The 26,902-nt window shown below is 48.4% G+C and overlaps 1 protein-coding gene across 4 annotated transcripts in view; it reads right to left on the reverse strand.

The window, feature by feature from the left end:
• DAB1 (DAB adaptor protein 1) overlaps window positions 1-26,902 on the reverse strand; it is a 1,133,694-nt gene that overhangs the window by 17,656 nt on the left and 1,089,136 nt on the right. For 3 of the 4 annotated variants that reach the window (XM_004751627.3, XM_004751624.3, XM_004751626.3), the window contains 5 exons: window positions 17,451-17,501; window positions 17,312-17,359; window positions 12,285-12,347; window positions 9,843-9,951; window positions 1,331-1,879 (listed from right to left, as the gene is read on the reverse strand). In XM_004751627.3, coding sequence (XP_004751684.1) covers window positions 1,331-1,879; window positions 9,843-9,951; window positions 12,285-12,347; window positions 17,312-17,359; window positions 17,451-17,501 — 820 coding nt within the window. The remainder of the gene's footprint in view (window positions 1-1,330; window positions 1,880-9,842; window positions 9,952-12,284; window positions 12,348-17,311; window positions 17,360-17,450; window positions 17,502-26,902) is intronic. The other variant, XM_004751628.3, reaches the window with a different exon arrangement.

The following is a 26,902-nucleotide window of genomic DNA, read 5'->3' on the forward strand; positions in this document are numbered from 1 at the left end:
TTACTCTTCACTGAAACCCCGTGACTTAGAGCTAATAGAGATGCCCCCACTGTGGAGATCACATGGCCTGAGTGGGAGTAGCTCGTTTATACACATAGAAGGCATTCCTTTTTAGAACTGCCTTCCGAAACTGGCTGAAATGACACTATCTAATTTTGTTAACATTAGATTTTTGGACGATTCTTGCGATTGGCCAAGCAGTGAACCCTATCATCTGTGACAGTAATGAAAATGCCACACTCACTGTTCTATGAGATTTTCTCTTTCCTATCAAGCGTCAAGGCCCGAGCTGAATGACCGGACATCTTTCCAAGCATATGCGTGCTTAAGTGTATCTGGGTTCTGACTAGCTGTGTGGTTACGATTTCTGGACGCTTGCAATGGAAAAGCGAGCTAGGACAGAATCACTGAGTGCCTGAATTAGAAGGAGGCACACTGCCTGTCCAAGCCAAAGCAGGCCTTTTACCCATGACACAGCTGAGGTTAAGAAAAGTCACACGTTTGCCCAAAGACGCTGCTTTATAGTAGAAGAGCCAACGCTGGAATCCTGGTCCAGGAATTCCGCACAGCATCACTCAATATGCAGTTATAATGGTGACAACAATGTTTTAAAGTCAGTGAGGTACACAGTGTTTCATGTACCACTGAATCCTTTTACTATCCCTTAGCCTAAGATAGATGAGGAAATTGAGGCTCACAGAAGTGACTCGCCCACAGGCACAAGACTAGGAAGTGATAAATCTGTTCTCAGGGTTCGTGGCCTAGAGCTTTCTGCTTCACGGCCATTTTTCCTCTTGGACTACCCAAAGCCTTGAGCCAAAATCTGGCTTCAGCTCCACGAGTTGGGTGAGACCCTACAACTGCTCTGTCTCTCCCCTACGTTTTCTACTCTAATTTTTTTGTCCTTGTTGCCCTGACTTTTGAAATTCATTTTCACCATTCATCTCCATTTCAATAGCCCATATCAAAATCTGTGTTTCATAAATGCGGGGTAATGAAAGAATGGGCAGATGGATAAGCAAATTAACAAAAACATAAGCAGCAGAGTGTCTGGTAGAAAAAGAACAGGTTTGTATTTAAATCTACTGCACTCCTCGTCCTTGAACCTCACTTTCATTATTGGCCAAACAGGTCTAACAAAACCTATAATAAGCATTATTACGAGTATAAAAGTAATAAAAACAATGTATATGAAGAAGATATGTATACTTTGTAGCTATTGCTATTATTCGTAGTGTTATAAAGTTGAGTTGAGTTGAGTTGCGTTCTCTGACTCCAGAAACAAGGCATCACTCTCAATGGATTTATGTCTCCAAAGAAGGGCACTCACGTGAATTGGTTGATGGCGTGGTAGAAGTCACAGGGGTCAAATTCAACTGGGAGATGTCAAAGTCATCACAGTCATCTGTATCCTGTGCCACCCCGACTTTGTTGAAGTAACTGGAGAAGGCCTCTGAGGTACAGGTGAGGGAGGGTTGGTCGGGTTTGCGGGAGGGCACGGGTGGAGGCTGGGCCATCTGGAAATCCTTAAACATTTCCTTCCCCATTTTCTGTCTGGGCTTCTCGGTCTGTGGACTTGACCTGGTGGAGTCACCCGTGGTTGGGACGGTTGCAAGGGGGGTGAGGGGACCTTGGAACATGGCGGCTGGCAAAGGCATAACAGTTTGTGTGGGCATGAAGGCGGCTGGCGGAAACTGCCCGGCCACAGTTGGCCAGGGCTGCTGAGTGGCAGGGAAGAGACCCGGCTGGCCCCATGCGATGGGCTGAGCCCCCGGCATCACCTGAGCGACTGGTGGCTGAGCACCCATGGCGATCTGCTGTTGGACGAGGGGCTGCTGGCCCCAGAAGGATGGGAGGACGGCGCCCATAGCAACATAACCTGGAAGGGTGAAAAATGAGAGTCAGGCACCTGGGAAAGAACTCATGGGATCAAGGGATCGGCAGAAAGATACGGAGCCGCTAGTAGGTGTCTGTCAGGCTCTGGGCTACAGACCGTGGACAAGGATGAGTAAGACAAAAGTTCCTGCTCTCGTGGAGCATTCCTTCTAGAGAAATGGTCAGGGGAAACCTTTCGAACGAGTTGATTTGTAGGCGGAAACTGGAATGTGGTGAGTGAGCAAGCCAGACATATATCTGAGAGATAATGATGATATTGCTACAATCATTAAAGGTTTCTGAACTCACACAGACGCAGGAGCTGGTGTGTCTCAGTGGAAAAGGAGGAGGACTAGGAATCGGGCACACATGGGTTTGAATCCTGCCTCCCCTTCTTGCCAGACTGATAGCATAAGCTCTCTAAAAGTCAGGCTCTTTGTTGGAAAGCCAGGTTGTAAGATCGTCATTTTAAACACTGAAGCTGTGTGCCAAAGGAAGAAGAATTAGGAGTGCTGGGGTTTTTGAGGCCTAGGTTAACACTCAGACTGATGATTCACATCTCTGGATTTCAGGGAGAGCTCCACAAGCTCTCCCAAGCTCTGCCTCCTTATCTGTAAAATGGGCACAAAATACCGTCTACCTCAGGGGCTTGGTTTAAAGGTAAACGGAGATGACATATTTGATGTGGAGTTTTGCACCTGACACAGAATGAGCATTCAGTAAATGTTAGCAGTTAGTGGGATGTGAATCAGAGAGAGCCCAGAAGGTACTTAATACCTTGCTTGGTACATAGCAGCCAAGCAATAAATGGTAGCTCCAGGTATTATCATATGTTATTTCTGTATTGTTACTATGCCAATTTTAGGTGACTGTCCACTTATGCAGGAGCCCCTCGTACAGTGGCCTAGGTTGGGTAATGTGCAACTCCAAGGGGTCTACTCACATCCGTTACCATGTTAATTGTTGGCGGTACTAATTCCTTTCAGGTGAGAATAAAATCATTTTTTAAAAGAGCACAAGTAACACTTTCCACAGTAGCAACAGTAACACATTTTTTTTCCACTTGCTACATGCCTCTAACTTCTAGGTTCAGTATTAGATGTTTCACATCCTCACTCCAGAGATAAGGAAACTGGTGCCCAGAGACGGACGGTCTGTGCTTGGGGTCACGCAGCCAGCATGAAGGGGGATCAGGACCTGAACTGAGGTCACCTGTCCCCAGAGATAGCATTCTTCCCTCCGCATGACACTGCCCCAACTCGATGGCCTACTTTGCACCATAAGCACATCTGGTCTGGTTGCCCACCTCAGGTTGCAGCTAACTGTGGGCGGGCCCAGAGAAACTCCTAGGTGCTTCCAATGACTCCTGCCCTTCTCAGAGGGCACTGCGGCCACACGCCTGTGCAGTTGAGCCCAGGACACAGATGCCCAGGCTGGGCAGAGAAGAGCAGAGAGAAGCTGGCTTGACCTGATTTCCCAAAACCAGCCTTTTCATGGCTGTCAGAAGGAGTTTGCAGGGGTACGGCAGTGAGGCCAGGGAAGGAAAGTGGGTGCAGAGTATCCTAGCAACTTCCAGGGGGAAGGCAGACAGGCACTGCGGCGCTGATCGTGTCATGATGTCGTGATGTCAGGGACTCTGGAGAGCTCAGAGAAACCTCACTCATGAGGGCTGCCTCACTCAGGCTCTAGTCTCAGATCCCCTGGCCCTCGACTGATGGCTAAGGAGTGGGGACAACATTCCATGACCGGCCATTTCCTTGCGAGGTGACAGCAGGATCCAGAGAAGTGGAGACGGGGCACCAGGGCTTCCTGCGGAAAAGGTCAGCAGTATGCCGGCCATGCTGAACAGACCGTATCCTTCCACGACCACGCAGCCCTAGTGCACGTAGTGAAGAGGCATGGGGGCTGGCATTTCAGCCGGGAGAGGGGCGTGCATTGCCTCTCACCTCACAAACCACACAATAAGGCAGTGACTTGAGTCCATCAACAGACTCAGCACTCTGTAACTGCTTTTCTCATTTTCTGATTCGCTTTGATGGGGCCCAGTGGTTCTCAATGGAGGGAGGGGGTGGTGATCAGGACATTAGTGGGGTGTATTTTGGCTGTCAGGATAACTTGCTAGAGGGAGACACTACCCGCACTTAAGAGGCGGGTTATCCTATAATGTGTGAGACCAACGTGCACAACAAAGAATTCCCCCATGTTCTGTCTACGATTATTTGAGTATGGGCAGGACGTTGAGTTACCTAGAAATTCAAAGTTTCTTTGCAGTTTGAGTGCACTTAGTTTTTCAGGACTGTAACAACTGTGTGCCTTGAGGGCAGACTGTATTTTATTTTTGTTTGGAACAGGGCCAAGAGTTGTTCAACATTTGGGAATGTTGTGGTTCCCGACAGAAATACTTCCCATGGTGTTCGAGCGGGCACAGCGTTCCTGGGTCCTTCTGCACCTGCGGCAACTCTGAAGACAGGTCTACACATCTGACCACTTTGTAGGACCTCTAGTGCGGTTGCACCTGGGTATTTTCCTTATTGAAATCGATGTCTTTTTATTATAAATGAGTTTTTATAGATTTCCTCCTTGAAGCACAATGATGGCAGCATATCGTCTTTTAAAAAAACTGTGGGTTAAGTGATATTATCTATGAATTTCAGTTCAAGAATTTAAAGAAAACTTTACAAATATCTGTCCTAAAAGGGGGGCACTGGGTCTGACGGGATGGACACGGATCTTTCAATGACCTCAATCCTGATGCCCGTTTTGGTGACGGGATGGGCAGTCTCAGCCTCCCGCCAGGCTATCCTTCACTCTGCTTCCACTCCGCTCCCCCCCCCCCCGCCATGCCATCACAGGACTGCTCCAAAATGCAAGCAGAGTGCTTCACTGCGGGGGGCATAGTGTTTAGATGCCCAAGCGTGGCTTCGGAGACTTCAGGGATCAGGCCCCTTCCCAGTGATCCATGCCGTTTTCACTGGCACCTTTCCCTGGGGCAGCAGCCGCACACACAAACACCCCTCACTCTCTCCATCTCTGCTCGTGCTTCTGCTTGGAAAGCCACCCCTACTTCACGTGGCTGAGCCTTACGGACTCCCTGAGAATCAGCTCAGCGTCACCTCTGCCGGGCGCCTTCCCTGCCCTCTGGACTCCATTGGTTCTCCTTCTCTGGGCTTCTGCAGACCCCAGTGTTCATCTCTCTGATGGCACGGGTCACACTGAGTTGTAACTGTCCCGTTATTCTGTCTTCTCTATTAGACAAGCAACCACCTGCTAGTAGGAACGCTTTATTTTCTCTTTCCCTGTCCTCTGTGTCTAATGCCATCTGGGACGCTCCTCAGCTGCTCCATAAACGCCTGAGCCTGGAGGAAGTCTCTCTGTAAAGGTGAGTGAGTCACAGCAGAATCATGCCTTCCCTGCACTTGGCCAAGTGAACAATTAAACTCCAAGATCGGTAAGTGCTGTGATCTCTGATGATTTTACTGTTGGTGGCAGGGTTTTCGTTCCTACTGTCTCCCCCCCCACCACCACAAGCAACCAACAGATGGGCTGTGCACACTTTTCTGGAGAGAGCTATTAACATGTCTCCCTGGCTTCATGCCATCTGCTTCAGACCCAAGTACAATATTCAAAAGAGGAAAAAAAAAAAAAAGCAGCACAGGGTAATTGGGTATCATGTTTGGGACCTTGCAGGTCTCACTCGCTTTTTCCTGGGGATGGGGGGGGCGTGGTCTCTGCAGCCTGGGCCCTTCCCAGACCTGTGAGCTCAGGTTCTCCGGCCACGTGGCATTGGACATGCCTGATGGGACCCCTCGGTAGCCGCCTGCGGCAGCACTGGACAAGACAAGCCACTTGGTGGCTGCCACAGAAGCCGCTTAGCAGCTTGGTAACACTGACTCATTAATGTTCGACAGTGGAGGGAGGAGGTGCCACGGAGCATCTGTTTATGCCACGGAGTTCAGATCAATCATAAATCTCCTCGCTGCGAAGTGAAAGGGAACACCTGCATCACTGCCTCGCAGTTAGATCTCGAAGGAGGCTTGGCAATTGCAGTTTATAACCAGATGCTTGCACCTGGGGATACCTTATTATCTGAATTTTAAAAAGTAGACTAAATGTGAGAAGAACAGTGACATTTAAGGGACTCCCCCAACACACACGCAGAATTTGTATGGTAATGCTTATTTACGTGATCCCATCCATCCAACCATCCATTCATTTGAAAAGAGCCCTCCTGGGTGTGAAGCACTGTTTCAGTCTCTGGAGATGCAGTGAAGACAAAACATTAAAGAAAAAAAATTCCTTGCCCTCGTGGAGCTTCCATTTTTGGCACTGATCCTCACAACGAGCCTTGTGTAGTTGGTATCGGTATTTCTTTACACTGTGTCTGAGATAGTGCAGCGGGCGAAGAGGACGGCTTGAGGCAGCGACCACAGGGCACAGTGCGGGGGTGGGGAGAGCCAGCGCTCCTAATGGACAAGCTAGCAAACATCTGTTGACTGCTTACTTACAGAAACACCGCCAGGCACTGTTTGATGCGTATTAACTCATGCAGTCGTCAGACCAGCTCTATGCGGTGGAATGACCGTCCCCATTTTACAGATAAGCTCCCTGAGGCTCAGAAGAGATTCAGCGGAGCGTGACACAGTTGGCTAGTGGCAGCATCCGTATTTAATCACAGTACATTCTCGATGCCCCCAGGCCAGCTCTGTCATGCGCAGTTAAGAGGCCAAAGATCTAAACTTCATTACACGGGTGTTTTTCTAAATATTCTAGGAAGGTTAAAGGAAAAAAAAAAAAATATAGGTCAGACAAGACATTTTCTTCTACTTTAAAAATAAGAGTCATGATAATAATAACAGTAGCAACAAGAGCTGCCTTTGCTGATGGAAGCCTCTACGGGGTGCCAGCAAATTTCAAGGTGCTTCAGTTTGTTTTCTCATTCAATTCTCACCATATTATTGCAAGAAAAGTATTATTTTCGATCCATTTATAAAGATTCAGAAACTCTGGGGGCGCCTGGGTGGCTCAGTGGGTTAAGCCTCTGCCTTCAGCTCATGTCATGATCTCAGGGTCCTGGGATCGAGCCCTGTATTGGGCTCTCTGCTCAACAGGGAGCCTGCTCCTCACCGCCCCCCCCCCACCCTCTCTGCCTGCCTCTCTGCCTGCTTGTGATATCTGTCAAGTAAATAAATAAAATCTTAAAAAAAAAAAAAGATTCCGAAACTCTGGCTCTGGCGGGTTAAGTAATTTGCTCAGGAGTTTAAAATGTCCATAGACAAGCCCAGATCCAAACCGAGTGCACTGGATGGAAAATCTCCCAGGGGTCCATCAGTACCGCTGTTTGTGTCCCTGGCTCTCCACCCCTGGCTGGACAACTGGGAACAGGTAGATGGCGCCTTAGTGTCTGCAGAGATTTTTAGGGCCTGTTCAAGGAGGAAAAGGCTGCTGGCTGACCACTCCCTGAAGTCTAATTTTGTTCCTCAGCCTAACTGATGCAGAAGCAGGCACTTGGCAAAGCAAAAATGTGCTCACTGAAATTAATTTTACACTTCCACTCTCAACACAGAGGTTGTGGAGGTCATCTCCCGGTAATGTACCGATTTTTTTTTTTAGCAGCTGAAGAAACTGAATCTGGACACAAAGTGGCTTTTGTCCGGAGTTTGCAACACAGCTGGTCAAGAAGCAAGATTGAAACCCAGGTCTTCAAGTCCTGATGTGACCCAGGCTCAGGAGAAGGCCCAGAGTGGTGGTGTGAGTGGCGTGGGCGGGTCCTTGGATGCTTTTACTCATGTTAGGGCCGGGAGCCACGTGACTGTGTCACCCACATTGACAGAGAAGGCGATGGAGACTCCTCGCCTAGACACCTTCACCTGGACACCTTCCTGGCTTCCTGCCTCACCCCTTCTCATCTGCTCACAGCTCACCTTGGCACGTGTCCCTCCTGACCACAGTCTCCATTTACACTTGTCCTCCACCTGGGCCGAGGCCCCCGCACTCCACTCTGCATTTTCTTCTGGCCACACCACTTACCGTTTGCAGACATATTATAGAAATTAGTTATTTTTACGCTGTTGCTTGTCTCCCCAGTAGAAGGGAAGCTCTCTGAGGGCAGGACCCGTGTCTGTTGTATTCATGGACACACCCCAGGTACCTAGAACAGGGCCCAACTCCTGTGGGCACTCAGTGAATACTTATGGAAGGAACACATCGGCAAGTTGCTTTTGGGGTCTTGAGTTCCCATGACCTGCCCCAGGACATCTTCACGGATCAGATAATGAGGGCAAAGCATGGGTAGTCTCAACGCAGGAAGGTGATATACTTCTGAAAGAAAACTGTTCTTCTTCTTTATTTTTTTATTTTATTTTATTTATTTGGCAGAGAGAGATACAGCAAGAGAGGGAACACAAGCCGGGGGAGAGGGGGAAGAGTGAGAAGCAGACTCCCTACCAAGCAGGGAGCCTGACGCAGGCTCGATCCCAGGACCCTGGGATCATGACCTGAGCTGAAGGTAGACGCTTAATGACCGAGCCACCCAGGACCCCCTGGTATTTTTCTTTAAAAGATCGTATTCTATCACACTATTCTCAAGGAAATTTTAATATCCATCTTAGGTAAGGAAGACTAGTCATCACCACTGTCCCATTTTAGGGATGGGTAAAACCAATCTGACTGGGAAGCTTAGCAATGAAATGTCTGGGTTTCTTGCAGATGCTAAAGTGTTAGAGCCAATGGCTACCAATCTCTGTTGCTTCTGAAAATTCTTAATGATCTCTGGGCTCGTGAGGAATAATTTTAACTACTTCAGAACAGAGTACGAATTTTTACTTCACTTCAAATAACAGCAAGGTTCATATTTGATGGCAAGAATTTGCTTCTAACACTATGTAATGAAAATTAATTTTTTATAGGAAAAAACGCCAGAAGATGTGTAACTGAAAATATTCAGGCTCGGGGCACCTGGGTGACTCAATCGGATAAGCGTTGGGGACTCCTGATTTCAGCTCAGGTCCTGGATCTTGGGTGTTGTGAGACTGAGCCCCACGTCGTCGGGCACCACGCTCAGCAGACAGTCTGCCTGATGATTCTCTCTCTCTCCCTCTGCCCCCCTCCCCCTGCTTGCATGTGCATGCTCTTTCTTCCTCAAATAACTACATACATCAAATTGAAAAAAGAAAATACTCAGGATCCCCTGGCTGTATATAAGAAATAGATAGAAAGAAGAAGCCACAGATTTTCAAATATGTAGCTAAAGAAAGAGAACAGTCTTTAAGGCTCTCATGTATGTAAAGAGCAGAATACCACCTGTGGCCACACCCCAAGCAGAGTGGCCTGGCTAAGTGGAGTGCCTGATGCCCTGGAAACAAGTTATATGTATTTACCCTGCTGTAAAAGTAGTATATATATTTTAACAGATGCTTGGAAAACAGAACAAAAACCTTCAAAATCACTTAGAGCCCCATCACCTTCCTAATTCACTCTTAGCAATCTGCTCTCTCCCCTTAGCATCCCGCTTTGCCCCGAGAACCTCCCCATTCTTGAGTCTCTACCAAAGGAGGCAGACAGGTCCTATCAGTCCGATCTCCAGAAGTCTGTGGAGGCTCCTGTCCCCGACTTGCCACCCTCCCTTCCTCTGGCTGAGATGGACAGGAGGAAATGAACTTGCGCTGAACGTGGCATGGTCAGGTATGGCCTGGGCTCCCTGAAGCCGTGTACTGAGTGTCCTAGAATCTTGACCTTTCCAGGTGAAAGGGATTTGGACACGCCCAAATCCCAGCCTACAGCATCTCACAGATTTGTAAACACTCCCCCACCTCCCAGTGGTGGCTTCTCCACGTCATCTGAAGAGTCACGAGGAGAGGCTGGTGGCTCCACAGGTGTCTGGCCTAATTGGACCGCCGGTTCAAGTCAACCCTTTCTCTCCCCTGGTGGGGGGAGGCCAGAGGAAGGGAAGCAGGTGGAGGGCCGCTTACCTGAGGGTACAGCAGCAGTGCCGAAAGGTACAGAACTAAACATGTCTGCACTCGCCGGGAGTGTCTGCGATGAAGACGGGATAAAGGCATCACCTGGAGTTGCAGGAGTCTGTCAGACAGAGAGAGGCAGAGGGCGTGTGAGGCTGCTGGGAGACCTGGCTCAGCACTCATCCAGGATGGGAGGCAGCAGGTGCAGGAAGGAAGGGGTGGGGGTGCTGCCAAAGCCAGCCGCAGTCCAAGCCACAGATGTGGTGGGCAGCCCATGAGCTGGCTGTAGACACTGACCATAGAACAGGAGACAGGATACCTACCTTTAGAGCGGCTGTGATCATGAAGGGAGATCATGCATTTATATCACTTAGTACTGGGCTGAGGCACGTTAGCAGGTGCTCAGTAAACAGGGATCAGTATCACAACTCTTTGGTGTGAGCCCCTGCTCTTTGGGCGTGTTATTCCAGCCATCAAATTATGCCACGATACGTGGTTTTCAGCCTTTAGAGGTGGTCAGCTGAAATTGACACACACCCACGCAGGACCTACCGCAAGCCTAGCTCAGGGCTTGTCACATAAGACGTGGTAAATAAAGAGCTTGACTAAGTGCACCAACAAAGTTTAGCGACTAGAGCAGAGATCCTCGTCTCCTGGTGCCTCCCAGAATTATGCTTGAATCTTTATGTGCAAAGACAAAGAAATATTTTCAAATAGATGATAACAAAACCCGAACCCTGAGGATCAGGGAATGAGACATGACCAGTCCATGCTGGGATCTGAGAGAGGTCTGTTACAGTAACTGGTGGGTCAGGTGAGGGGTACCGAAACAAACCGGACAGATGGGAGGGATACTGATGCTCAGCCCTGAGCATCAGTACTTGGGTTTGTAAAGGCCCACACCCATTCACAACAGGCTTTTGCCCACAAAGTATGTCTATTTGATGTCACAATATCCTTATTTTTCTTTTCCCCTTGGAATAGACTGGGGCAAGCAATTAATCCCGAAACCATGGCAATTCGACAAGGCCATTTTTAGACCAGCAGCCTGCGGGAGGAAGGGCATTGTTCTGGGGTTTATTAAATACCCATTTGGACGGCACTCGGGTTCAGGGCCAGAAACACAGCCATGTGCTGCTGCATTAAGCACTTTTAAACACAATCGACGCCGATCTGTTTTCCCCACGTGACCCTGGGGGAGCCCCATGCCCCCTCTGGGCCTCAGTCTGCTCATCTGTAAAATGAAGGGCATGGGTCAGAAGGTCTCTTCAGGCCTTTCTAGCTCCACAGCTGGAGTTTCTCAGTGCCCAAGATGCAGCTGTCACCCCCAGGACAGAAGAGAGAAAGAGACTGGTTAGAGCCATCCCAGCTTCTCCGTAGACAGGAGCTGCTTTCTGCACAGTCAGATCTGCTCAGGACATCAGGTGTCGGAAGCAGGGCGTGGCAGCTGTGGGCAGTAAAGTCTCGTGCCATCTGTTCCCAGGGGTGAGGTTATAGCCTTTCCGCTGGGAGGCGCATCTCGCCAATGAACCCGAGCACCATCCCTAGGTCTCTGCAGGACCGCGCAAAGCCCAGAGGCGCTGCCCACCCCCCCAAGCGCCTTCTGCAGGTGCAGGTGCAGCTCCCTGCTCTCTATGCGTCCCCCACCTCCGGGGAGTGGGCAAGGGAGGACCTGGAGGGTCCATCTCCATTCTGTTCTTTTCTGTGGCCTTGAATGCAACCATTTCTCAAAGCACTGGGATTCAATTTTGTTTCGGGTTTCATTCTTTTTTCTTCTTTTCATTTTTCAACTAGGGTTCCCCGCCATCTCTGTCCCTCTGCAAGCAGTGACTTATAATGACAAGCAATGGGATAGATACCCCGCGGCAACTCCACCTGGGAATCCAAAGCTTCAGGAGAAGCTCAGTTCAGCCGGGTGGCCAGGGGGGCAAGGGAGGAAAGAGGAGATAAAACGAGGAGGGAGAGAGGACAGAAAGAAGGCAGGAGGTGGGACAAGGCAGAAGATACTGGGGGAGAAGGTGCTTCCTTTCCTGGGACGAACACCTGGCTGGGTGGGCTCTGGGTGGGGACCGACAAATGGCCCATCATGCCTGTGGTCTTGTTGAACTTCTTGTCCATATTCCCAACTGGACCTTGCTTGCAAGGACCTCATCCCGTTTAGGTCTTTCTGCCCTGCCCAGCAGAAAAGTAAGTACCCAACGGGGTCCTCTAACTGCTGATGCATGGTTTCACTTACTTCTTGAAACAGAAGCAGGTATCCTAATTCCTTTAAAAAGCAGCAGAGGAAACCGAGGTTTAGGAGAGCGGGTTAATTTGCCCAAATCACGCAGCTTGCAAGAGGCCGAGGTGAAACCCGCCAGCAGCCCTCTTTGGCCCAAAGCCCACGTTCTTGCCACCATGCTGCTGGAGAAGGAAAGGGGCGGGGCGGAAGGCTGAGCTGCAGTGCATACTTACGGGGGGAGAGGTTATATCAGGAGGGGTGGACATGTCCCCAAAAAGTTCTAATTGGGTCACAGCCTGAAAAGACAAAAAGAGAGTGATGTCACCACAAGAGAAGTCGAGGCTGCTGGGCACTGCTTTAAAATGGTATGACAGGAAGACCCTTGTTTCTTTGTCGTCATGACTATATACACAATAAGCCCAACTGGTCATTGCCATTACCTCTTGATGCTAAAGACAACACCTGGGAGGCAGCCAGAATCAATTCTCCCTTCGGTGTGTCTGGCAGCATATCTGGGCTTAGTTAAGGAAATTCGGGCTTATCCACCTCCCATAACCCATCACCCTGCTTCACGCTGACTCGCCATCAAGGGCAGTGTTCTCTCTCTTCTCCAGGAGATAAAGGCAAGAGGGCGATTGCCTCACTGCTTTCCTTCTCTGTGCGCACACACACATACAAAGTGCCTTCCAAGCGACAGATACAATGAGACGTGACACTTTGTAGCCACTTCTCACAGCAAATGCTCCCAAGCCCATGAACCTGTGAGAAAAGGATCATCATCCCCATTTTTACAGATGAGCCAACTGAGTCTCACAGAAGTGACCTCAAAGTCACCCAGGTCAGGACTGGAATGCTCCGCCTACAGAGCATGTAGTCAAATGACAGTCTCTGAAAGAGTCAGTCTTCAGGATAAAAAATGTCATTGGAGGAAAAGAAAACATATCATTTAATACCAAGAAGGGCATCAAAAACAGCCTAGTATATACACTATTAATCACTGCTAGGAACTTCATGACTACAGACACTGTATCCTCTCTATCCCCATCCATCATACAGGACTGTCTGAGGAAGGCCGGCCAGAGCAGCAGAAGCAAGCTTTTAAGATACACTTAGAAATTAATCTGCATAGACTTCGAGCTTCAGAGACCGCAGGGAGTCTATGGCTAGGAACCAAATGGCCTGCCTTAAATATATGATCATACGCTTTGTATGAAATCTGCCCACTGGGGAGAAAACTCTTTTGTCTCACCTCTGGATTTTAAGTGACAGCTTGTGATTGGGGGGACCCTAAAAATATTAATCAATAGAAAGGACTGGAAAAGTCTGCCTGCCTGCCCTCCAGGGACCCCTGCCCCTGAATTCTGCAGTAACCAGGCCTGGCTGGAAGGCTACACTTAGTGCCAAAAAAGGATTACACTCTCCTTCTGATGAGTGAGCGAGCTACGGGTGCTGGAGAAGGTCCCACACCTGTTGATAGATTCACCCCCAACCTCTGCAACTCCCTGGGGCTACAGTTCCCTCACCTGGACAGTAAAGATAATACCTCCTTCAGATTTATTGACAATATTCATAACAGCACTTCTTTTGAATTTTGTCTAAGCCTGGTTAAAAAGGCACAAAAGGCTCTTTTTGCTGAAAGAAGTTTACCTGGGTTAATGAACTTTAAATTCTTCCCCCTCAGCTTTCAGACTGAGTAACGCAGTGCTGGGCACACAGGAGGGCCCTACACACATATTAATTTCCTTCCCAACTACACAATGCTTTTTCCATACACACAGAACACCTGGGCGGTGTTCCGGGTGAACAGGATACTGAGACAGGCCAAGCCCCAGCCTGCCGGGAGCTTGTAGGCTGGTGGGATGATCCACAGAAGTTGGCAGTTTCAAGGCAATGTGGCGGGGATGGCGACAGAGGTCTCTGTGGGAGGACAGAGAAAGGGAGTCCACCAGCTTTTGGCAAAGAAACTTAAGGAGGGTTTTATTTATTTATTTATTTTTAAAAATTTTTATTTATTTGACAGACAGAGATCACAAGTTGGCAGAGAGGCAGACAGAGAGAGGAGGAAGCAGACTCCCCACTGAGCAGAGAGCCCAATGCGGGGCTCAATCCCAGGACCCTGGGATCACGACCCGAGCCGAAGGCAGAGGCTTTAACCCACCGAGCCACCCAGGCACCCCTATTTATTTTTTTTAAAGGTGTTACTCATTTATTAGAAAGAGAGAGTAGGAGAGAGAGAGAGCAGGAGCAGAGGGAGAGGGAGAAGCAAGGTCCCCGCTGAGCAGAGAGCCCGATGTGGGGCTCGATCCCAGGACCCTGGGATCATGACCCAAGTGAAAGGCAGAGGCTTAACCGACTAAGCCCCCCAGGCGCCCCTTAAGGAGGGTTTGCTAAAGGAGAACAGACCGGATCTGAATTCTGAAGATGAAGAGGAGTGAGCTGGGCCAACAAGAAGAGGAAGGACGATCCAGCCTGGTGCAAGCCAGGACACAGCGGAAAGGAGAGGCCTGGGAGAGTTGAGCAGGTGCACAGAAGAGCAATTTGTAACAAGTATGAAGGTGGGGGGCGGGGAGCAGGAGGCGGCCAGCAGAGTGGACAGGGTAAGTGAGTGGACAGGGTAAGAGAAGTCCCAGTGGGACCAGACTTGGCTAGACTCTAGATACTCTCTTGTCTCAGGGAAAGAGTCTTGACCATGTTTACAACATTTTATGTTATTTGGTGAAACTATGGCAATCCTTATGCTCTCTCTTCCTGATTACTATTAAGGAATACTTCTATTTAATCAATGCACATGAAGCTTCTAGGCTTCCTTGCAATTGGGACTCAATGCTTTTAAAATGGCCTACAACTATTTTCAGTGGTAGGAAAATAATAAAATGAAGTTAATAATTAAGTCAAACAATTTACATTTCAAATGTGTTGAACTTGTGTCACACTTTTACTAACATCATAAATATAATTTATTGGCTAATTTTCTCCTTAAGCACAACTTTTAAAATAACCTTCATTCTTGAGATATAGACTTTCCTCTTGCCAGATGATTTTCAGTCAAGGATTAAACGAGAAAAACATGCAGAGGCAGAAAACATAGATTGTTATTTCATTCCATTGGATTTGCTGTTTAAATAGAAACTAGAGTTAATTAAATTTTATAGAAAAGGGGGATTCTTAGGCCATAAAATTAAAAATAATTCTAATAAGCATGTATGTTTGAGAATCTGGAATAATATCTATTTTCGCACCACTCCCCCCACCACGTTAGTCCTAGTGCTTTCATTTGTAACCCAACGAACTATGTTCCATCTGATAATACTGTTGTAATTAATCACTTTAATGCCCTCAAGAGAATTAAAAGTAACCATTCACATTTGTAAAACATTTTTATAGTTTGTAATACATTTTCCAATACATTATCATCATGTCTGATGCTCACCGAGCTCACTGGTGGCATAGCTGTCTCTCGAGCTTTCCTTCGCACAGTGAGCGGAGACTAAGAGGTGACACGACTTTCCGATGGCTGGTGGGCCAGAAGAAGCAGGGCTTGACCCAAAGACCAAACAACACCTTGTTTATCTATCCCTTTACAAGCCCTAGTTAGCCTTCCTAGATGGTGGGTATGTAGCCACCATATTCTCTAACCAGAAGCCAGGGTTCCTAAAGGGTCTGCCATGATGGACATCCATCTGAAGAACTCAACTGGAAGGTAGGTTCAAGGTACCTATTGGCCTTTCCATTACCAGCTCTTCAGACATCTGCAGGTAGGTTGTGATGAGGCTGCTGATGGCAGATTCTGCCTGCTTTAGGCCTTGGGCATCTCCCAGGGTAAGCAGGGGGATACTGGAAGCTGCCCCATCCGGTGAAGGGGAGGATAGCTTGGCTGTTGAGGAAGAAAGCCCTCAATCTCTCCCTCAGGCCAGCCCCTTCACAGCCATTTTTTGACATGAACAAGTGATAGTTTTCGAATAATATTTAGAGTACTGTGCCACTGCTGTTTTGAGATTAGTACCTCAGTCCTTCTTTCAACTAGATGGCCCCCTCCTGCAGAGAAATTCTAAAAGTGCCACAGATAAGACAGAGATGTTCTTGGGCCTGTCACAGGCCCACTCCTTATGTCAGTTCCTCTCCTTTCCTTCGTGTAGGAAAAGTAGGGGAACCCTAGCGTGCATCAGCTGTTGTACCAAGAACAGGGGACAAGAGCCTGTTCCCGTTCCTTACTCTCATGGGCTGGCTGCTTGATGGAAAGTCAAACTCATCGACGGGATCAAGACAGCGTAATGGAGAAGACAGACACAGGGTTACAGCAGGAGGGGCCATCTCAGGGCCTTTGCACATGTTCCTCCTCCTACTGAGAACATTTATTCCTTCCCCAATTGCCTTTCCCACCCATCCTTCAGGACAGAAATTAGAGGACTTTTTTTTTTTTCTTTCTCAAAGTGTTTCCTAACTCAGTTTGCACCCCATGGCACTGTCCAGAACAGCTTATATGATACTCAGATCAGCAGTTCTCAACCTTGGATGTACCTATGGGAAAAGACTAATGTCTGCTTTCCACTTCTAGAGACTCTGAGTGAGTCGGTTTGAAAGTATAGCCTAGTACCTGCGACTTTAAAAGCTCTCCTGGTGACGCTAATTTGTAGCCAAGGTCGAGGACCCCTGTCCTAGACCCAACACCTCCCATCGGAGGTGATACTACTCACTGGCCTGTGTATCGACTGATCTGAATAAACGTTGGCTGCCAACTGGTACATCTGCTCCGGGGTGTACCGACCACATGGCCACCTTGCTTGGCTTTTCTTCACTTACGAGCACTCAGCACATTCTGCTTATGCACCTGAACCCCCTGGGGTACTATCATATTACACTACGCTAGACTAACCTATCTCATCTTTCCCATGCTGTGCACTGGTGCACAGGGACACTGTAAGCCCCCTGAGGACAGTGTCTGTGTCCTCCTGCTCTACCGGACGTCTAGCAGCTATCAGAATGCCTGGGACATGTTGGGAGCTTGAAAAAATATTCCTTGAATGTCACGAGGTCAGTTCCTCTCCAATATACAATCTCAACACAAACACACGTGTACTCACACACACATCCTCTCTGACCTCATCATGGGGCTCACCAATAATCCGCCCATGAAGATTAGACTAGATGCCCACGAGACCACAGCTGGCACCTGCCATTCGTGCAGGCTGGATGCGGAGAACATGGAAGGCATGAGAATGACCATAGCGACCCTCATTCACCAAGAGCCTGGAGGCCTTACCTTCGTCGCCTCCAAAATCTCATCAAAGTCCATCGGCAGGTTTCTGTTCTGTAACCACAAGGCATGACTCATGAGCGTGAAATGAACAATGGGATAATGACCGGGAACAGTTAACCAGAAAGGGCCCTCTCGCTCTTACCGGGGTGGCGGCGGCAAACCGTTCTTCAAAATCCTCAAACGGGTGACCATTCTGAAAGTGTAAGGGATGATGAATGAGGATGAAGAGTCGGACACACAAATGGCATGGATTTATGGGTTTAATGATGATGGGATCTATGCTTTCCACTCCCACGGGCTCCCTGGGCAGGAGCTGTGGCTCATGTGTTCCCAGCAGAAGCAGAGGATAAAACAAGGGCCTGATCGGAGGAAATCCATAGTGGTAAGATTGTAGGTTTCAAGTCTATCTTCCCGCAATTCCAGAACATTACCCAGCCTGCCTCGATGGTGGCAACAGATAAGAGCATGGTGTTTATTGACACTCAAGATTTTTGCTTTAAAAGCAGAAAAATAGTATCATGTGTTTTGGCCAAACTCTTAACTCTTTGGAGCAGTCTGTGAACAGCTGCTTTGTGAGGGCACTTATGCATGCTGTCTCCTCTGCTGGAAATGCTCTTCTCATCTCTGCAAGAGTGAAGCACCAAATCTCTCAAACCCGGATGGACAGCCACCTCTTCCATGAAGTTCCCCTTGATCCTCTGAGCTGGAAATCATCAGAGTAATAGCACATCACCTGCGCCAGCTATGTTGTGCTTCTGGAAACAGGACTATGCTGTATTTGTTCCCAAATCCTGGCCACTTGCAGAGGATCTGGCACCTAGCATTGCTCAAAAATATATGAAAGACGGATGCCTCGGGGGCTCACTCATTAAGCGGCTGCCTTTGGCTCGGGTCATGGACCCAGGGTCCTGGGATCTAGCCCCACACTGGGCTCCCTGCTCAGCAGGAAGCCTATTTCTCCCTCTCCCACTCCTCCTGCTTGTGTTCCCTCTCTTGCTGTGCCTCTCTGTCAAATACATATATATGTTTTTTTTTTCACATGTGTGTGTGTGTGTGTTGTATTTTTTTAAAGAAGATTTTATTTATTTGACAGAGACCACAAGTAGGCAGAGAGGTAGGCAGAGATGGGGTGGGGGAAGCAGGCTCCCTGCTGAGCAGAGAGCCTGATGCGGAACTCGATCCCAGGACCCCAAGATCATGACCTGAGCTGAAGGCAGAAGCTTTAACCCCCTGAGCCACCCAGGTGCCCCTATATGTGTATTTCAAAAGTAGCTGGCAGTTGACCAAATCTAATTTTGTTAGTTTTGTATTTTATTGTTCATAATTGTTGAGGGTTTCGCTAAACGACTCCGTATTGCTGGCTCAGCATCCGTTGATGTGTCAGGGGCCCTGAATGGACACCAGCCCCGCCCACTAGTAGGCCTTAGATACACCACCTGCAGAGTCTCAAGTAATTATAAACACCTAATAGGACTTCCCCAAAGGCCTTGTGATCAGCAGTCTCCCCCTCCTTCTCCTATGTGCTCCTTAGATAAGACCCTATGGAGCTTACCAAAACCCTGCTCTTTTTCGTGTGATTTAACCAATCTGGGCTTAGTCTGGGGACCCCGAAGCACTTTACTTGTGGGCCCTAATAAAGGCACACGGTTCAGGTCCTACCATACTTTCTCCACTTACACTTTCCCCATGTTCCTTGACTTTCCCAGATGACCTCTTGAGGTGTGCTCTGTACTCCTCTAGGATGTGTAAGAAACTTCTCTACTATGATTCCCTTTCAGTCTTCTGGTGTATTGTGCTCACCGTCTGACACCCTGCTTAACAAATGTTAACTACCAAAGCCACACTGATAATATATATTATCAATAATGCACATAGTACCTATTATATATGTTTTTTGGATGATTTCCAAGCAGCGCAACATTAATATGAACCTGACGATATTGACATTAAAATGGAATTACTACGTGTGAACAGGAATGGTGGCCATCATTCCCTGCTTTTGAGGAGAGCTTCCTGTTGGTGATGAAGGACTGGAGAACTCATCCCCTGTCATCACTTCCACCCCCCTCTGGAGGGGACTGTGTGAGGACAGTCAGCCCTAGTCACAGAGCTGCAGAGCAGAGCGGCAGAACCAATGTGCTCATCCCCACCACAGCAGGGCCTTCGGGCCTCCCCCAACCAAGTCTGTTCTCAACTGCCTGCTTCCACCAGGTCCTGCTCACCGGGAGTCAACCGTGGCACAGAGGAAAGGAAGAGTAACCACATCAGCTAACCACATAAATTATTATATTATGATGATTCTATTTGGCCAGTGGTGGGGACAGGGGGGAGGCCATATTAGCCTAAGTGATCCTGTAATCTATGGTGTGGCCTGAAAGGTTAAGGTTATGTCGCTACTATCCTTTATAAATTCCCACACTTCTGGGGATTTATGGCACAGCCCCTACCAACTAGCTCTGGGTCATAACTTTTAATAAAAACATTTTTTAGTGTCCAAAATCTCATTACATCTGTCCAATATAAAAAAGCAAATGGCTTCAGAGCATGATGGATGAATTAAATAAATTTGAAAAACAGCCTGTGGTAGAGTCTCATAAAACCCCCACCACATAATGAAAATGTGTGAGGATAACCAGCATTGGTGTGAGTCTGTCACTTCCCTGGTGACAGAGGGGGGTGGCCTTTGGTGAGGAGTGGAGTTGCGGTGGGAGGAGGCCATTTCCGTCCACTCGGACGAAGTGTGGTCTGGGCGTGTGAACAAAGGCACCTCTCTGGCGTCACATAGACGGGGACCGAACCCCGACTATGCCACATATGGTCTGAGGGATCCTGGACAACAGGCTAGTCAGCCTGTTTCCTCACCTTTAAAGTGCAGGTGATAAAGCTAACGCTGACTCAGGTTTATGGAGAGGATTAACTGAGTTGTGTGTGTGTGAGGTCTTGTTTCATGCCTGGCACATAGTAGGTGCTCAATCAATAGCAGTGGTTCACAGTATCTTCTCATTCTGTCTCATTTGGTACCCTTTTGGAATGCACAGGCACACATTTTTTTAATGTTAGAAAATTACTATTAGATGATATTTGGAAAAAGCAAGAGAAAGGAAAAAACAATACTCTGGGAGGCCCCTCTTTAGAAACTATCACTGCTTGAGAGAATGGACCAGACCCCAGGTAAAAGGTTGCCCCGTACTTCCTGGCCTTTAGCCCTGAAACCCTTCAGTCTGTCCTTGACCCAGTCTTGTTCCTCACGTCTCCCTTCTAGCCACAGTCTTACCCAATCACCCTCCAGGCCACACCTCTTGTTCCCAGTGCTGGTGGTGACCTCTTCTTTTAATTGTGGCTCAGTCATTCCTTGGACCCCCATCCTCCCGTCGGGAGCAAGCTTCAGGGACAGCCCGTGCATTTGATCCAGCCAGTGGGGAGACCCTGCCATCAGGGCACTTCTTCCCTGTTGAGTCCTGTGGTTAGGATGTGGAAACTATTCCCTAGCCACCACCGTGCCCCGCCCAACACCCCATCCATCCCCAGCTTGCTTTACCCACCATTACTACTAAGAGTTTTTGTTCATTCATTTTCAAGTCTTCTTTTTCCCCTTATAGATATGTTTCTCACATGTATTAGGATGGGATGTATGCACCTTTGGATTCTGCTTCTCAAGACTCAGTATGATCTCAAATTTACTCATCAGGTACATTTCCAGCGAGCGTTTAACAGAAGAGATTCTCTGGTGTTGTTTCAAGATAGTTCTAGCCTGAATCTCATGAAGACATTGAAAGAAAGCTTCCGCAGGGCGTCCATCTTCCCAGAGTCTCTGTTTGGAGCAAGGGGGTGGACACTGTAGTCCCATAATTGAACAAAATAACTACAAAGGCCAGACTCCTGTTCATCTTACAACGAATGTGACAGTGGATGAGGTGGGTGGTGGATGAATGCGTCACAGAGCATGAAAATGTATCATGGCCACCGGATCAGAATCCCGTGGTGATCTCACCCTGGGCTGCACCGTGTAATGCTTGGGCGGGAGCTTTGCCAAACTGATGCCTAAGCCCCACTATCAGAGATTTGGACTGTCTGGGTTTGGGGTGGGGTTCAGGCATCAGTAGGTTCTAAGAGATCCCCAGGTGATTCTGATGTGCAGCCAAACTTCAGAATCACTGTGCTGCGGAATGAACGCACTGTAGGAATAATTAGTCAAAGTCCTACTGGGAAAACTGAAGACATCTTGATTGATTACATAATGGATTAATTAATTTCTTCCACAAACATTCACTAAGTGCTTTTCACACGCCAAACTCTGGAGAGGCGCGGGAGACACAAAGATGAGTAACCCACGGACCTCACTCTTCCAAAGCTCAGAGCAGAGCCAGGGTATACAGTCATTCCGGTTTGGGAGTGGAACAGGAGCGGGGCAGGGAGGGTGCAAGGCACCTAGACCTCAACTCAGAACTCAAGCTAATATGCAGAAGAATGAACTCAATTATCCATTTAGAAAGCTCAGGAGAAAGGGATTAAGTGATTTGTAACTACACCAAAGTGGGTACGATTAAGGCACCTCGTGATTCCAGGCATTCGAATGTACCTACCTTTCCCTGGTGAGTGATCTAACCCGGAAGACACATGCTAATGGAGACTAATTCCCTCTGTGGTAACTAGGAGTTGAGCTTTCTATCACTGTTAGCCAAGAGTAAACAGCTGCTTTCCTACCTTCTGGCAGAGAGAGACAGGAAAAACTCTGGCGAACGAAGAACGAAGTGGTGACGGTGATGGAATTGAGATGGGGACTGGAAAATGTAAAAATTATTTCTCCCAAGAGCACCACTGCTCCATAGAACTTTTGGTGTGATGGGAAGTTCTAATGTCTGCAATATCCAATATGGTAGCCTGTGTGGTTCCATGTGGCTATGGAGCACTTCAAATATGTCTGGGGTGGCTGAGCTCCAAGTTTTATTCAGTTTTGGGGCGCCTGGGTGGCTCAGCTGGTCAAGCATCTGATTCATAGTTTTGGCTCAGGTCATGGTCCCACGGTTGTGGGATCAAGTCCCATGTCAAGCTCTGCACTCAGTGCAGAGTCTGCTTCAGATTCTCTCTCCCTCTCCCTCTCTACCCCTCTCCCTGATGGCACTCATTCTCTCTTGCTCTAAAATAAATAAAATCTTAAAAAAAAATGATTTAGGGGGGCCTTTGTGGCTCAGTGGTTTAAAGCCTCTGCCTTGGGCCCAGGTCATGATCTCAGGGTCCTGGGATTGAGCCCCACATCGGGCTCTCTGCTCCGCAAGAAGCCTGCTTCCTCCTCTCTCTCTCTCTCTTCCTGCCTCTCTGCCTACTTGTGATCTTTGTCTGTCAAATAAATAAATAAAGTCTTTAAAAAATTATTTAGCTTTAATTAATTTAATTTAAATAGCCAATATGTAGCTAGTGGATAACTTGGATAGTTCAGCTCTAAGGAATATAAATTAAAGAAAAAAAAATTCCAGTCAACTGAGAATTTTCTGAATAGGGGACATTTTGTTTCCTTATACAGTCTCCTCCTGTTCTTTTAACGAATATCCTTTGGTATTGATTAAAAAGTTTCTATGGGAGAATTCTCAGAATTCTTTGCACTGTCTAGACAGCACCACAAGAACAAACTCAGTTTGCAGAAACAGCCACCTTCTTCTGGTGTGAAAGATTTTTTTTTTCTTGATTGAGCTAAGCCCGTGCTAGATATTTGTGGGCTTTTTAAAGGAAATTAAGATTCATGTTTCAAAGGAAGTCCAGGCGGCATCCTCATCATTACAATAGAACAGAGTCCTGCTTAATGCCTGAATTTTCCAGGCCCACTGAGATCTGGGGCTCAATGGTCTTCCTGGACCCAATGTCTCAATCTCACAGAGCAATCAGTGCTGCTTGGAGGACATGTCTCTGTAGTGACTGAAAAGCCACCTGTAGCTACTCAAAGTTGGGCATCACTCTAGCAGGTGGTGGCTCTCCTTTCCCCAGCTGCCATTTCAGGAGGGTCCCGGAGGTCGTCCAGAAAGTTAGAGGGGGAGGGAAATACTCAGACCCTAGAATGAAAGTTAACATCTTCAGGGGCCATACATCTGAAAATCCTTGGACAGTGAAATATTTACAACTGGCTTCCTAAAAATGAAGTTGGTCCGTGGAACGACCTCTGTATGCCTGCTCCCCCCAACCTGCCACCTCTTTTTACTGTGGCAAGAACACTTAACATAAGGTCTCCCATCTTAACAAATTCTAGAGAGTACAATATGGTACTATTAACTACAGGTGTAATGCACGTCTCTAGACTTTGTCATCTCGCAGAACTAAAACTTCTGCTGGCGAAAGCAGCACCCTACTTTCCCCTGCCCCCAGCCCCTTGCAACCACTCTTCTACCCTCTGCCTCTGTGTTCGGCTATCTCATAGACTCAGATGAGTGATATCATGAGGTATTTTTCCTTTGCAATTGGCTTCTTTGACTTAGATGTAATGTCCTCAATGTTCAGCTAAGCTGTCACATAGGGTAGGCTTTACAGGAATTCCCTTTAAAGGCTGACTAATATTCTATTGTGTGGATCTACCATATTAAAAAAAAAACACATTTTATGTATTTATTTGAGAGAGAGAGGGCTGAGAGGGAGAAAGAGAGAACACGTGAGCTGGGGGCATGGGGGAAAGGGCAGAGACAGAGGGAGAAGTAGGCTCCCCGCTGAGCAGGGAGCCCCGATGCAGGACTCAGTCCCAGGACCCTGAGATCACGACCTGAGCTGAAGGCAGACGCTTCACAGACTGAGCCACCCAGGTGCCCCTCTACCACATTTTCTTAATCCATTCATCCCCAGTGGACATTCAGTTTGAAATGGTCTTTCTGACTATGCAAGGGGAAAAATCAGGATGGGGACTGGAGGTAAAAAGAATCTGTTAGTGCTTTATTCATTCAGGTGGCAGGAGAAAGGCAGACACCCCTTGGAAGGTCCGGGTGCTAAGGTGACCGGGCTAATTGTGGATGACCAGGGGGCTGCTGTGGCTCAGGAATCTGACTCCGAACCCTTGCGCTTCCCAGCTTCAATCAAATGTTAAGAAAACCAATTGGCTTGCATTTGAAAATGATAGAAGTTTCTAGGTGAGAAGTTTGATGTTTTTAGGCTGGGCCAAGTGGGGGAATGGAAAGAGGGACGTCTGACCCAGAATCAGTTCGAACTGCTGCTTCATCGTTGGCCCTTCCTTGGAGAAATTCCTTCCTCACGCTGAACCTTAGTTTTCTCCTCCCAAAAATAGGGCAGTGTAGGCTTGCTGAGAGGAAGCAACGAGAAGGCTGTTGTGTAGGACTACAATGAGCACAGTAACTGGCAGAATAAAATCGCAACGGATGTCATTTCCCCTTCCGAGATTACAGGAAGGGAAGAAACAGGGGGGAGGGGAGAAAGGGGGAGGGGCCAGGTGGAGGGGGAGGGACCCGGTGGAGGGGGAGGGACCCGGTGGAGGGAGGTGGAGGGAGGGTGACAAGAGGGAGGAAGGGAGGGAGAGAGAGCTGGGGACGGAGGGGGAGAAAGGAAAGGAAAAAAGGAGGGGGGCAGAGGGAGAGAGGGAGGGAAGATGGGGGGAGAGCGCAGCAGGAAGGAAGGAGTAAGAGGGGCCGAGGAAGGACGGAAGGAGGAGGGAACGAGGGAGGGACGACGGACGGACGGAACTACGGACGATTTCCTTGGTCGGTGAGAGTAGACAGAACCCAGGCCACTGTAGAGGGCTGGGGAACAATGATCCCAGGGGAAGGGGCAAAGTCGCCCGGAGAAGCTGAAGGAATGACGTGGCCCTCCCACAGCAGATACACGACGCGGCAGACTCCTGTGCCCGTACCTCTCTCCCCGTGTGCGCGCAGGCTGGTGAGGCTGGACCACTCTGGGGGGCGGCCCCGCCGTCCGTCCCTCCTACCCCCTGCCCTCTTCTTCTCTACTCTTCCTCTCCATCCCAAGTTTAGAATCCAGTTGGTAGCTCCACATTTTCACACCCCAGTTGTCGACAGCAGAGCCATTATTTTCTTGAAAAAACCAACCAACAAAACCAAAACAAAACCCACCCCACAACACAAGGATGGAACTGGTGGCACGATTTGCAGGCAGAGGGCGGGTTACGCAAGAAGGTACTCAGAGCTAAGTATGTCTGATCTCAGGTACAGTGATGCGGGTAGCAGATGTGGATCATGAGGCCTACACCACGGCAGTGCCGGTATGCGGGTGACAGGGGTGGGGACAGCGACATCTGTCACGACTGTGATAGCCAGTTGCTAATTCACCCCACATCCATTTACTGAGCAACTATGGGAACACACAGTCCTTGACCTAACCTCACTTGAGGGAGACGGAAGAGAAAACAGACAATTATCCTTGGATAATTATCAGACTGAGCCTTCAGTATAGAGTGCTTGGTTCAGAGTGACGACACGGCTCATGCCTGTGGTTCCCACTACTGTTGTCTCCACTGCAAAACACATGGGGTCCAACTCCATCCCTAGGGGTCTGAGAGTGTCAGTGTCGTCATGAGGCAGTGATCAGAAAGAGACATCACGGTAGAGCTATTTCTATGGTGGCAGCCAAAATGGGGCCAGTGAGGGGTTGAGAACACCAGCCTGGCCACTGGGCACTGGCAGGAAGTTCATGCTTTCACACTCCTAGAAGCCTCTGAGCCTCCAGATCCTGGTCCCAACCCATGACCTCACCCCAGCATGCTGCTATTCAACAAGGAGAATTTTAGACTGTGGAGTCCCCCTTTCTTCCTTCAATTCCTTTGTCAGGAAGCAAAATGGCTCTGCTCCTTGAGTGGTCGTCAGCAAGCGAACACATGTGCACAGGTGGAGAGGTGCAGAGAAGACGGGAGGCTGCTGGGGAACAACTTCCCAAAAGCTTGTAATTACTTATTTTTAATGATCTCTTCCTTTATTGCCTCTCCTTTAAAAAAAAAAAAAAAAACTATTATTCTGGTTCTACATTAGCAAAAAACTCAAGGGTTTTTCAAAAGTCCTAACAAGACTTGGCATCAGTTCAGTCCTTTGAAAAGGGAGTGAATTAGAATCACAGTAATGTGAAATCGGCTCTTGTCAGCGGGATGACAGGATCCCCACATGCTCGTGGGGAGGAGGACCTTCTCTGAGAGTCAGCCCTCTCTTTTTTTTGCTGCTGTGTCTCTTGGAGAGGCCACTCCTGGGATCCAGATGGCACCCGGATGGTAACAAGAAATACTGAGTGGAGTGGAAATCAAGCGAGAGTAGCAGAGGCTCAGGCTGAGTACAGAGCACATCAGAGGAAGTCACAAATGGTAAGATGTCACAGCAGAGGAAAAAAATAGTTAGGAGGGCTTCGCCTGCTGCTCTGACAGCCATTCTGGGCAAAATGCTTTTCCTTTTCTTCTCTAGAAGAATGCAGATTTTATATGTTCGGGCATATTCATTTCCTTAGTCATTCCTTCATTCCTGGATTCGGTCCTCAAGGCATTCGTTTAAGAATTAATAAACTTCCTGAGTGCCCACGATGAGCAGGGTATTGGGCCAACACTGTACAGGCGGAGATGCTGTCCCTTCTCTGAGCTGTGACAGTCAAGCTAGGCCAACTGGAGGGGTG

The sequence above is a fragment of the Mustela putorius genome, unplaced genomic scaffold (assembly GCF_011764305.1).
Source record: "Mustela putorius furo isolate JIRA1106 unplaced genomic scaffold, ASM1176430v1.1 tig00003853_pilon_pilon_pilon, whole genome shotgun sequence".
In the NCBI taxonomy this organism is placed as follows: domain Eukaryota; kingdom Metazoa; phylum Chordata; class Mammalia; order Carnivora; family Mustelidae; genus Mustela; species Mustela putorius.